The 13,537-nt window shown below is 42.0% G+C and overlaps 1 protein-coding gene across 1 annotated transcript; it reads left to right on the top strand.

Moving 5' to 3' along the window:
* The first annotated feature begins 9,309 nt into the window (after nucleotides 1–9,309).
* Nucleotides 9,310–13,111, top strand: zfp64 (zinc finger protein 64 homolog (mouse)). The gene is made up of 6 exons (XM_085344900.1): nucleotides 9,310–9,506; nucleotides 9,672–9,839; nucleotides 9,917–10,060; nucleotides 11,104–11,166; nucleotides 11,257–11,508; nucleotides 11,615–13,111. Exons 1-6 carry the CDS (start codon nucleotides 9,485–9,487, stop codon nucleotides 13,024–13,026), a joined length of 2,061 nt encoding a protein of 686 aa, XP_085201026.1. The 5' UTR covers nucleotides 9,310–9,484; the 3' UTR covers nucleotides 13,027–13,111.
* The last annotated feature ends 426 nt before the right edge of the window (nucleotides 13,112–13,537 follow it).

The following is a 13,537-nucleotide window of genomic DNA, read 5'->3' as shown; positions in this document are numbered from 1 at the left end:
CAACCGTAACGTTATGCATCTGGCTGGCATCTTTTATCCTTTTTAGAAACACTTACTAAAAACTAAAAATCTGCCCAGAAAAAACCCCCACTACGTCTGTACACTATGTCTGTCCATTCTATAGTATGTGAGGAGGAATTCTCTTCATCAATAAATGACAAGCTTCAGCAGACAAGTATCATTTCCTCAAGCAAAATTAATCCTCCCGCGTCCATCTATTCACTCACAGACATGCCATTTTGAAAATCTCTCTAAAGTGACATTACTCTAGAGATTGAAACCACTATTTCATTGAGCAGAAAATTGCTATTGAATTTGGGGCTGAATAATTGGAAGCTATGTTCCAATGCAACCCACAGAAAAGGTGGAGTTATGTTTTATTGTCACACTCAAACCAATGACATTCTGAAGCTGAGCAGCACAAATGGTATGGGTATTGTTGGACGGGACATTGCTCTCCTTTGTATATGAGCCATATCAAGCAAGGAGTTGGAAGGCAATTTGGAAAGGATGCAATTCACTTTGAGCTGAAAGAAGGCCATGGATGGCATGAAAAGATATCAGCATTTTAAGGGAAAAAATCTGAGCATTCAGCTGTGTAGTTCTATGTTTGTTAAAGCCTAGACCAAACATTCATTTTCAAACATGTTTGCTGTATTGAAAACCAAAGAGGGCAACATTTTTCATCCAAATATATTTTTTTCCTTGCAAGAAAATACATTGTAGAGTCTGCAATTATAAAAGCCTGAATTAAATATTTTCATACATAAGCTGCTTCTGATTGCATGTATCTACATCAACAGCGGGCTCTACTCCTTAAAAAAATAGCACTTGTGAAAGCGGCCACCATTTAATAGAAGAATAACTGTTTCTGCTATCCTCTTTGCTGTATTTTGTTTTTAGTTTTGTGGCACTTCCTCTCCCTTCCTGCCCCTCCTTTTATCCAGTGATCGTTTTGTGAACCCTTTACCCTGTCATTGGTTTAGAGACTCCAAATGACTCTCTGTTTCTGCAGAAGACTAATTCATCTCCTTTCCTCCCTCCCTTGGCCACTGGCAATACTGATGACCACCAGAAAGACGCACACACACAAGCGTGAACACTTTTCATACAGCTAGACGTCGGCGCATGCACGTACACACTCACACATACACGCACACACTGATGGCTGCTGTGGTGTGCTGGTGTAATGTGCTTTGTTGTGTGAAGGTATCAATCAGAGGGGAGCAGATTATTAGAGTGTCTGAAAGAGATCAAACAATGTTGCCGTCTGCACCCACACATGGCTGATTTACAGGCAGGCAGATAAAGTACTGCAGCTCTCTGTCAGGGGCTACATGACGGCTCGCCGCGCTCTTAGGATAAATTATTGCAGAGGCCCGCGGTAATGTCTCTCCACCTAGCAACCAGCCGCTCCAGCCGCTGCCAGGGGAGCTCTGCTCGTCTGCCATAATGGCACTGTGTCCGGGGTCAGCAGTTACTGTATCGTTGCAGAGTAGGAGGGATATACACACATGCACGCGCACGCACACACACACACATATATATATATAGAGAGAGACACACACACATCCTTGAATGCAAGCGCGTGCAGGTTTGAGCACTGTTTCTCGTTTGTCTCTACACCTGCCATAGGAAGCAATGCCAAAAGACACTCAGGGATGACTACAGGAGGACTGAGTGGACACAGGGGAGGTGCCGATGTCTCGCTGCAATTTTGCAGCAGAGCAACATTTTGAAAAACTGACACCAAGGTTCCAAACAAGACAGCGCTGAGGGGAGGGGGGTGCCATTATCAAAAAATAAAACTTGGCAAAAACATTACAGAAAGCCATTTGTAACACTAAGTCTGATCTCACTTGTGCGATTGGCCAAGAGGCAATTGTATAGACGCGTTATTTCATAGTACGCTCCAGCTGCTGCTGTCCTTAGGTTGGCATGTAGGCCGGCACAAAAACAATCACTTTGTGACTGATAAAAGCCTCAGAGGCATATTGACATATACCAGTGACTTTTAGAACAAAACACAGTACCTATTTGATCCACTTTCTGAAACAAGACTACATATTTTGAGCTGTGCTTTAGTAGACAGTGACAAAGATACATATATATATATATATATATATATATATATATATATATAGATATATAGATATATAGACAGACAGACAGCAGGAAATTGAAATGAATAAGTCACTAACCTGAAGTGGATTTCACTTACAGATGACACATAACTATTTTATATGTCGCTGAGCTCCTGGCCTTTTATTTATTTCAAGATGGCATTTTTTTTTCTGAACACCGAGCAAGGTCAGAGTAAGTAAAATTCATCCGAGGAATTGGCAGGAAAGAAACAGGGCTGCAAAAAGAAAGCAGAAAAACTATAGTGAGATGCTAAAAGATAGATGCTGTCGATTGAGTGTAATGAATATTTTAGTGAGGTTTTCTCCATTAGAGCCTTTCAACAGTGTATTTCTATATAAAAAGAGGAGGGAAACTAAGAAATAAAAACACAAACAACTAAAAAATACATTTTTCCTTTTTCTTGAACCATGGCGGTCCACATCAGGAGTTCAGAAACTGGCTTTGGCTAGCCGCTCTGCCATTTCAGTGATGACTGGGTGATCGCCTCCTCCCTGCCCCCTCCCCCGTGTTATCTCGCTCAAAGCAGTGCCATCCCTCCATTGTAATAATGCCGCTTCCCAGCAGCCCTTGGAATGACCTTTCTTTAATTAACTGCATCTTGATGAGCAGATCTACATAGAATGTGAAGGTTAATTAATGAAGTATCACTGCTTAGTCTTAAAACCATCACCTAGCGGATGACAGCCAGCCCACCACTCTCAATTTTACCCCCGATCTCATTAGCGATGTAAGGCCAATGGACAGCTCGGCTCTGGCCAGTGGATCTCAAATAAATTGTATCAAAGATGGGCCCTTTGATATCCTTCATATGGCTACGTAAGACCATATTCTGACTCTACACTTTGAATAATATATGAGAAATACTCACAAATACACACTCACATTCTTGCATCACATAATGTGTTCATGTTTTTCTCTGAGGTATGAATCTAGTCAGCAAACGCATAAATAATTCAAATGAAGGTAAAATAATATTTCAATTAAGATCCATGTAATCTGTTTCCTGCAAACAAATACATGATGGATGGTGATGGATAATTCTTGTATTATTGCACAGTTTCATCTTGATAAGCTTTCGGTTTCCGTGTGATTTCATTTCAGGGCACATTTCAGCGTTGCTTATCATCGCAATTTGGAAAGAAGATCCACATTAGCGAATGTTGCCCGACGACTAAAAGTGTCTAAAGCTGGTAAAAGATGGGACGATGATGACTCGGGGTCTACGGTTACAGCGAATTTCCCAAAACTGGCTGCACTCACACAGCTTTTTGTCTATCCATATCCATCTATCACGCGGGAGGATGAGGTGAGCTATCGCCCACGTATGCTGAGCACTCCTAGCGCAGACACTAGGTGGACATGCAAGACTATCCATCACCGTGGAAGCTTGGTTTTGTTGCCGTTGATTACAAGATTTCCCTCCTGGGTATCACCGTCCAGGAAAGCCACCTGGGCTCACTTACCTCCCAACTTGCCCTGGACATTGGAAAAATGACCCGAAAGTATCCAAGATAAGAGAAGTTTTCTGACCCCTTTCATTCCGAATAAAAGCCTCATTCCAAAGGTGATGATTTCATTCATTCATTGCACCCAATCAAATGGTGCACATTATCCTGCTGTGAACATTATCCTGTTTCTTTCCGTGTAACGCTGTTGTCTATTTAGATGCACATGCAAATCTCCATCAGGAGAACCGCTACTGTCTCTGTATGAAAATTCCTCCTGAAAACAGAGAAAAATGATTGAAGCTCCCTCTGTAACCTTGTTCCAGCCCTAAAGTCAAAGCATTAATGCATGACTTGGCGTCGGGTAGCATAAGAAGCACAAAACAGCTTCCACAAAACAGCAGAGTTTGACAGGTGCGTGTTTATCCTTTTTATCCAATATCTGCAGGATAAAGAATAAAATATGACAAATATACTCAGGCCATCTGGATACGGCTAAACAAGCAAAGCTACCAGTCTCTATTTGTGTCTGTTAGCACTACAAAGTTATTGATTCTCACCATTTACCACTACAACCCTTTGACAGCAGACACAAGCTCATATGTTAAAACTGGCATGGCTGACTTCATGACAAGCTAACAAAGAGTGATAACCCCCTGGTGTCTTGTTGCTGTCTGTGGTTTTATGGAACACAAAAACAAAAGAATAACATATAAGCAGAAATCTCTCCACTGCTTTTATATCCGTGCCTAATCTGTATACTGAATGACAATGATTTCCAACCCTCATTTACGGATCGAGTCATGAAGAAAGACAGAGTGAAATCCCATTTTGTTGCCCTTAAATTGTTAAGATTTTGCCAGAGTAAACTCGATCCCTAATTGGTGTAGCTTTTTGCTACCAGTGATATAGTGTCACACCGTCACTGATGACTGTCAGGTAAACTTTCTATATAGAAGTATTTCTCCGTTGAAGCGTCTATCTGATTTCCCTTTCAGCACCTCGAATGACACCCCACTAAAAGCTGGCACAATACGCTTCCCGCACACAATGCTGTCACCAAAGACAACTTGGGAGAAGCGAGTGTTTTGAGAGTTTGAAACAAAATAGCTGGTGCAGCATTTCCCCATTTCCGTCTGAAATCCTTGACACCAGAGGATTTACAGTGAAGTGAAGTGAGGTGGGTGCTGTATGGAACGAGCTGTGGGGGCTGCGTTAGCCGGGGTGGGGGGTGGGGGTCCGCACTACATTCGTGCTGACAGGGATCCTCCCTGTAGCGCATGCTTTTTTTCCATTAGTTCCTTACTCACTCTCTTGCCCTCCAGACCCACAGAGTGAGGAAGATTTAAGTGGCCAGTCAAGAGAAATCCCCAAGGTTTGGCAGGTGTGAGGTCTGGCTTCATTATCTACAGACACCTCTGTCCAATTATGAGCCTTGCTCCCTCTGTGACGATGATGATGCTGTGTGTGTGACTATAGGTGTGTGTGTGCACGTGCGTATGTGTGTGTGGAGGGCATGAATAAGCCGCCCTCATTGTTATCTGTCTAACTATCAAGATTCTCTCTTCCATTGTGACATCATTGACAATTTCACACAAAAAAATGTATGCACGCGCACTCATACTCACACATCACAACCACGGACACACACGCGCACACAGCATGCACATGCCTTTTGTTTAGATTTAGCTCCATAGATCGGCCTAAACCTGAAATATTCGGCCCATGGCCTCATTTCCTCCTCTGCTCTACTTGGAAGAAGAAAGCAACACCTGAAAACTACTCGTGCGCTCACAGTAACGGTCACTTCCCACCGAAAATAATTAGGACTCGCGATAAAGAATAACCAAAGGCCCATAATAAATTACACACAACAGTCCTGTGATCAAAAGTCTCACTGGTTTTGATACATCTCCATGGATTCTCCATTTTGCTGACCCACTGGTTCCAAAATGTCAGCTACTACAAACTGGAGCAGTGCCTTGTAAGCTGCTTCAAACAAGCACAGGGGTCTCTTTCTCTGGACTGCTTTTGGACACCCCCTGCTGACACTAAAGTGAAACACAACCTACAGAACCTTCTTTCCAAAGCAGACTGCACTGATAAACATGACAGAACAGATGACAAAAATATCATCTATTTTAAGCGACGTGCACCTTAAAGATGGAGAGAAGAAACCTAATTATTTATTTGCTACTACGGCCACATTTGCATTAATGCATGCTACCACGCTAGATCTTAATACTTGACAATACAGACAATTCTAAACTACATTATTTTTAAAGTGGGGGGGGGTGTTAACATTTTTGTCTTAATTTATACCCCAGCATGTTCCTTGGGATTGCACACACTCCTCCCAGGGCTATGGCCTGCTATTGTCTATGAAGCCACATGTACCCTCTCCTCTCTGGTTTGCATGCACTCATATGCAGCCCTATCATCTGCATCACTTGGCAGATACAAAGAGCATAGCACTGATTTGCGTGTGAGCATGTGCGCCTTTTGTGTGTAGCACGGCTGCACTTGCTTGCTGTGCAAATGTGTGTGTTTGTGCGCATGCTTGTGTACAGTGTCTTTTTTTTCTTATATGATAAAGTGGGAGTGTCAGAGGCATCTGATGGTTCCCAGACTTTGGCTCTGTTTTATCTGATGCTGAGATGGCAGCTGTTGACCAAAGGAATTCATACATGTGTGTATAATTTGTCTTATGGCTCAAAACAAACTCGGGACATGGGACATCTTTTAGCCATTCAATTTGACACGACACAAACCAAAGGTCGCCGTGCGTGTTTTGGTTTCCTGAGTTAAGGACTGTCTAGAAATAGAACGGACAACAAATCTATCTTATTTTCTTGGAACTGTACAAATAACAAATCATTAACATATAAGAACAAATGCGGGTTGAAGCAGGTTGCAGCACAGCTCTGAACTCACCAATTTATTTGCCTCCTCTTAATGATGATAATCTTAGGACTGGCGGCAGCAAATGAGCTTCGCCTGAAAAAAAAAATTGCATGAATTAATAATGAGCAAAATTACTCAAACTCTGCACACCACAACCTGCCGCAGCACGGTGGGCAGTGGGCCCTAAGGTGACAAAGCTGGGTAAATATTTTATGTCTAAATATGATTTTGGGGTCCTGAGTCTTGTGTCTGACAATGCTGCCCTTATCCTTGCAGAACATGGGTAAACCATTAAGCTTAGAGGAGACTTGGAATCCATCGGCAGCTCTTATCTGGATGCAAGCGAGAGAGATCAGGTTTGCGTGCAGCAGTCGGCTTTTGAGGCTTATGTCTGTGAAGTGAGTCGACGGTGTTCTTTGGGTGCCCTCAGGTGGAAGCCTGGTATAATTGCTGTTGACAACCTACAAGTCATTGTGCAATTAAAGCATCTGCCGCTCCTGTGTGGCAGTGGGCTGTGATGCCTTGTGACAGCTCGTAGCCATTAAGCAACTGTAAGCAGCTGGCGTGCCTCGGTGGGGGAAAATAATGTGACAGAGGCACTCCCCCCTATTGTTGCCCTTGTCTCATTGGGGAAAAGAGGGACATTACATCACTCACCAAATACACGGGTGTCTCAATGAATGGGAAAGGGGCATGTCTACAAATTAGGACTGGCACAGCTGGATGTCCAAATGATAGTTTGTTTCTGAATGCAAAAACTGAAAGTGCTTTTATTGTTTTCTAACAAGAGATGGAAGCCTAGGGAAAACACAATCAAGACTATGCAGTGTGCTCAACCAGGAGCTATTGGAAATTAATCAAATAGTGAACTGATTGATTAGTTCAAGTGAAAACAATGACAACAATTAGATAATTCAGAGTTTATGGATTTTTTTTCTTTTGTTTTGGGTTTTTTGGGGGGATGTAAAACAACAAATTTTCATTGGTTTCAACTTGTTACATGTTTTTCTTCTTCATATCACTGAAATTTAATATCTCTGGATCTTAAATTATTTTGAGCAGAAACTGAAACATATAAACTGGGAAAAACTGTGATGAGCACTTCTTGTTACTTTCTGATATTTCAAATCATTAAGTGGAAAAACGATCTGCCCAAATAATAAATGACTACAATTGTTGTTTGGGAATATTTTCACTGCGGTTATTGCAGTGTTTCTGAACTTAACGAAGTGACCAAACTGCTCAATCATATGAGAGAAAGAAGAATCCTAAGCTTCGAGTGTGAAAAGTGAGAAAAACAGATTTACAGTTCTAGATCAAAGTAGGGAGCATTTTGGCCAGTTCTTCACTGCTGGGAGAAGGGCGGGAGGGACATAAGTCTTTTTTTTTTTATTACACCACCACTAAATCATTTGGGTGTCACATGTAAATGTGGTCTTTTGATGTACATTTAAGTATACTGAATTTGCGAGGGAGGGGGGGATTTATGTGAATGCAATTTGCACACTCTTTAGTCAGATGCAATTATTTATTTAATTAGCTCATTTTCATGTCTCCATGTCTCCTTCTGAGCTGTGTCATCAAATTTCAAACTGCTAAGAAAACAGTACTTTGTTAATAATATCATCAATACATTTACCATATCACTAACTGAACATTTATGGATTATACGTGAAATCATAAGTCAAATAGGGTGATAATCAACTAGTCACATTCATGTGGGTAGGCTATGAAAGGCCTTGCAAGTCTAAGTGTGTGTGTTCATGTGTCTAGTGTACTTAAATATGTGTGTGTACCTCCTGTCTGTCTCAAGGATTTGCTGTTTCAGCAGGGAAGGAATCAGTCCTATGCCTTTGCCATGCAGGAAAGTCAGCGTAAGGAAATTCCTGAGCTTCACAGTGGCAATCAGGCAGTTAAGGACCTGCCACTGAAAATGGAGCTGTATGTCAGTCACTTTCATGGCTTATTCACACTAGCACAACTGCTCTGGCATAAAAAAAAAGAGGCATTCTCATTCACTCACACCAACAACCAAGCAAATTGCCCTTACTTGAAAATGGTAGAGCATGTATATTTAAGTAGCCTACCATCTGAAAGCTTACCTTGCACACGAGCAATACTCTATTAAGTCGCTGCAGGCACCACAGCAAGTGTTAAGGCAATATTCTGCTGCCTAGAGTAAACAATAAAGCTAACTGCTGATTTCCGTGCCTACGTAAGTTAGAATTTGACATTTATATGGCCCAACAAATAGTTTCAACATGCATGTAAAAGCCATCGTTGCCTCTCTTTGTGACATTTCTAATAAGTAGTAACCGTTTTGGTGGCTTTCTAGGAACAAAGAGGTAAGCTAATAGCTACTATCCTCTCCAAGTCAACTAATGCAGCTACTCGTTAAACCTTTAAATAATATGCTTTCTGTTTTTAAAGAATTTTAAATTTTGAAATCAGATTTAGTTTTGTTCAGCATCTGGAAAGCAGAGCCTGAAGACCTCGAATGGGCCGGGGGCACCACCACACAACGATGTTGCGTTCAAGTGCTCATAAATATGCAATTTCAGCTTTTAAAATCCCGGTTTGCAAAAGAATTAACACAGTGTTAAATAGATATTGGTTTATTCTAAATAGGACAGTCAAACACTAAGTCAGATAGCTTTATTAATAGTATTATTTAATGACTTATAAGTTGATTTGGGTGATCAGACTTTGTAGTTTGATTTTCCCACGTTTCTCAAAGCAGCATATGACGACACCAGCAAAGCCTTGTGCGGTTGCCGCAAACCCAACGTAGAATGTCGTAAAACGTGGAGTCGGCAGAGAAGTGAAGTGCTAGTTCTATTGATATGCAAACCGTGGTAGATTTCGCAGTTGGAAATAGGTAGTGATGTTTCATTGGCTACTTTTTGACCCCAGTCGGCATGTTTTAAAACTACAATGGACGCAGCGAGGACACAGAAAATGAGCTGATCTCCAGCAAAACCACCTCGAAAATGGCTGCATACACCGCTGAAGGTAAAACAAAACAGTTGCTAAAATTCATAACTGGAAGACAAATCTATGATATCACGATTTAGCTCCAAATTATTGTAGCTATCTTGTAATCACTTTCACAGATGTACATTATGCAACGTCCTATGAAGTCGTTATTTCCTGTTTTGTGTTCTCTGCCATCCGAAGTGGCTGCAGGTCATTCTGTGGTGGTGGAGGTGAGCCCAGATATCCACATCTGTGGCTCCTGCAAAAAGCAGTACAATAATTATAAGGTCTTTCTCGCCCATAAGCAAAATGAATGTTTCCTGTCCACACCTGACACCCCAACCACTACTGCCACATCCACTCTCACAGGTAACATACTCCTCTTTCTGCTTTTGCTGTCCATAATTTGAATGAAAAATTGACTTTGCCTGTCAAATTATTTTCAGACTCCAGCACTGAGTTTATTTTTGAGGAGACCTACCAGACCTGTGTTGTGAGAGGTGTCAAAAAGATGACCAAAGCCCCAAAGACACCTTCCAAAAAACTAAAACCTGTCCTGACTTCAAAGAGACACAGCTGCTGTTTCTCAGGTTGGTGCCTCTTGCTGCTGATGAACACAGATCTTCAATCTCTAACAGGAAGAACTGCACTTCCTGCCACTCAAGCCCCATACCATTAATAGCTGTAAAAAGTATTTGCCTCCTTCACTTTCCTGTTCCATATCATCAAGCAAACTTTATTAAGTAAAATACGAAGAAAACCCAAGTATATACAAAATACAGTTTTTAAATGCTAATTTCATTTATTATTTATTAGAATAAAAAAAGCTATCCAAAGCTGCCCGTGTGAAAAGATAATCAAGCAAAGTAATCCATAAATAACAAAATTACACCCAAGAGTGCATCGATGGAGCATCCAGGGGGTCACAAAAGAACCCATCTAAGCATCTAAGGAACTCTAAGCCTTACTTACCTCAGTTAAAGCTAGTGATCATTATTCAACAATAATAAAGAGACTGTGCAAAACTTGACTTTAGGAAAATATTCTGTGGACTGTTGAGACAAAAGTTTAACTTTTTGGCAGGTTTGCATCCTGTCACAGCATTTCATAAACAACATCATACCAACAGTCAAACATGGTGGTATTGTGATGGTCTTGGGCTGCTTTACTCCTTCAGGACCTGGATGACTAGCTATAATTCAAAGAACCATGAATTCTGCTCTCTACTACAAAATCAGTTTGGCTTATGCAGCAGGACAATAATCCAAAAAACACATTGGCAAGTTCAAAATTCCATTCCAGTTTTGGAAAGTGCTGTAAAACAGCCACCGCTGACACAAAATGCTGTGCATCAGCAAAAAATTGAAAAGAGAGGCAGTAAAGTAGAACTAAAATGTACAAAATGACACAAGTAAAAACAACCATAAAAGAGTTTTATAAACGCACCCCCACAAATTTATGGGCACAAAGCATCAACAGAGTGACAAATAGGCAAAAGAAGAAGAAGAAAGAAATCGGGAACTTTTTCACAGCACTGTATTTATTTAGTACAGTGTTGATTGGACTTTTCACAAATGCAGAGGCTGCACACAATTTAAGAAAATGTTTGTTTTGTTTTTTTTACAATCTACAGGTTGCACTTTCAAGACACAGTATGGCCAAAAAGACATGGAACGGCATCTTAAAACTCACACCGGTACGCTAATGCTTTCAAAATATGTTCTTCAGTTGCAAAACCCCTTTAGAGTAAGGTTTAACCCCAGTTGTTTTTCTGTCTGCCATCCAGGTGAGAAGCCATTTGAATGTGAACTGTGCCACAAACGCTTCAGTCGGCGGGACAAGCTGAACATGCACAGCCGCTCGCACACAGGTGAGAAGCCACACAAATGTAAACACTGTCCCTATGCAGCAGCAGACAGCAGCAGCCTGAAGAAGCACCTGCGCATCCACTATGATGAACGGCCATTCAAATGCCAGATCTGTCCTTACGCCAGCCGCAACTCCAGCCAACTTACCGTGCATCTCCGCTCTCACACAGGTAGGTAGCCAAAAAAATCCAAAATTGTCAGCAGCTGTGTGACAGTTGTAGCTTAGAGACTGGTATTAAAACTGGCTTTATTTTGTTTATGTATTTATTTTCTAAGGGGATGCACCTTTTCAGTGCCAACAATGCGATGCAAAGTTCAAAATAAACTCAGACCTGAAGAGGCACATCCGGATTCACTCCGGCGAAAAGCCTTACAAATGTGACTTTTGTGAGTACTGCTGCGCCATGAAAGGAAACCTGAAATCGCACATTCAGATCAAACATGGTACGGAGAACTCCTTTCAGTGCGTGCACTGTGATTTCAAGTGTGCCAACAAGACTGCTCTGCGACAACACTTGAGAGAACACCAACCCACTCAGCCCATTCAGTGTTCCAAGTGCACTTACTCCTGCTCCAGCAAGGGGGCGCTCAAGGTCCACGAGCGGATCCACTCTGAAGACCGCCCTTTCAAATGTGACTTCTGCAACTTTGCCTCTAAGCAGCGCAGCAATCTTGTCATTCACAAGAAGAAGTGTCAGTCGGATAAGCTTGAAAAAGGCAGCGGTGGGAAAGGAGGCAGAGGTGGAGGCAAAAATTTAGGCACCGACTCTCCGAAGCCTGTCAGCTCTCGGTATCGAGCCAAACTAGATGCAGCTCGAGCCTTTTGCTGCGACTCGTGTGACGCTTCGTTTGTGAGGGAGGACTCCCTGCGGAGCCACAAAAAGCAGCATCGGGACACTCAGAGTGTGTTGCAACTCCAGCTCTCTACCCCAGCAGAAGCAGTTAACTTGGTTCCCGTTACCATGTCACAAACCAGCTCTGAGCTCGAAGTTCCTATCCCGTGTAACCCAATGCCTCCTTATAGTAATACACAGCTTAAAATCATTGTATCTCACCCGTTAGGCCAGGATAACCCCTTGCTCTCAACTGGTGGGGATGGCCAGAATAAGAGCAACATGGTCTTGCTTAGCCCAGAAAACCAGGACATGGTAGTTAACTCCATGATCCAGCAGGTCAACCTGCTGGCGCCTGTACAACCACTCGGTTCATCCCAAACCACAGAAGCCACTCTTGAACCCCAGACTGTCCTCCTGACTCAACTCAGCACCGACGATGCCAGCAACCCGCTCCACCAGGCCCTGATGCAAACGGCCATAACCGCTCAGGACTCGAGCAGCAGCACACAGACGTTCATCACCACCTGCTCTGAACTGGAGGGGCTCAATGCTTTGATCCAGGAAGGTGGCACAGAGATTACAGTGGTTACGGAAGGAAACTCTGCTTTGGTGACCACAGCACCTCTGCCTGATGTGGACATGTCCAAGACAGCAGAGATGGTGACGGTTGAGGAGAGTGCCTTACCCTGTGAGGAAAGTGCATTACTGGTGCCAAACATCAGCCTGGGCAGCCAGAATGTGGTCATCCACGGCGTTCCACTTATAGTGTCTCCTCAGCAGAGCACGGTGGATCAGCTCTCCCCTCATGCACTCTATTCCAATTCACACACACTCGAAAGCATCCCACAGTGAACAGCGTTGTGTGTTTCTGAAAGTTAAAAAGACAGTAACTGCATCATAAGCTATTTCTCTGCTGATAGTAACTTGTAGATCTAACGGTAACCACTAAAATAGCAAGACTGTTGGCTTTGGAGGTGTCGTTTGTTTAGTCTTAACATTTTAGAATAAAACATCAATTTTAACATTGTTTCATGCACTGTATTTTCAAGTGTTATATTTGCAGGCATCAAAAATTGAAATTAAACCATATTTCAGTTACAATATTTAATTGAAATCAGGTTTAATTTAAAGCAACATCATACAAAAAAATAAAAGAATAATTCCGCAAATTAACAAAATGTGAAAGTGACTGAATGTATTTGTATGATGTATTTTTTATGTTTGTCCATTAGGTGGCAGCAGAGTGATGAGAGTATATAATGAAACTTGCTCTGCTTTATGGAGTATTCAGACTGTAAGTGTACTGCTGCCCCGTGGTATTGATTATACATATTCTGTATGTATAGCTTTTGTTAAAAATAAA

This window comes from Diplotaxodon limnothrissa, linkage group LG20, assembly GCF_057381915.1.
Source record: "Diplotaxodon limnothrissa isolate DT_005_m linkage group LG20, D_limnothrissa_male_GT1.1, whole genome shotgun sequence".
NCBI lineage: Eukaryota > Metazoa > Chordata > Actinopteri > Cichliformes > Cichlidae > Diplotaxodon > Diplotaxodon limnothrissa.
The sequence above is the reverse complement of the archived record's forward strand: the minus strand, read 5'-3'. Positions and strand labels throughout refer to the sequence as shown.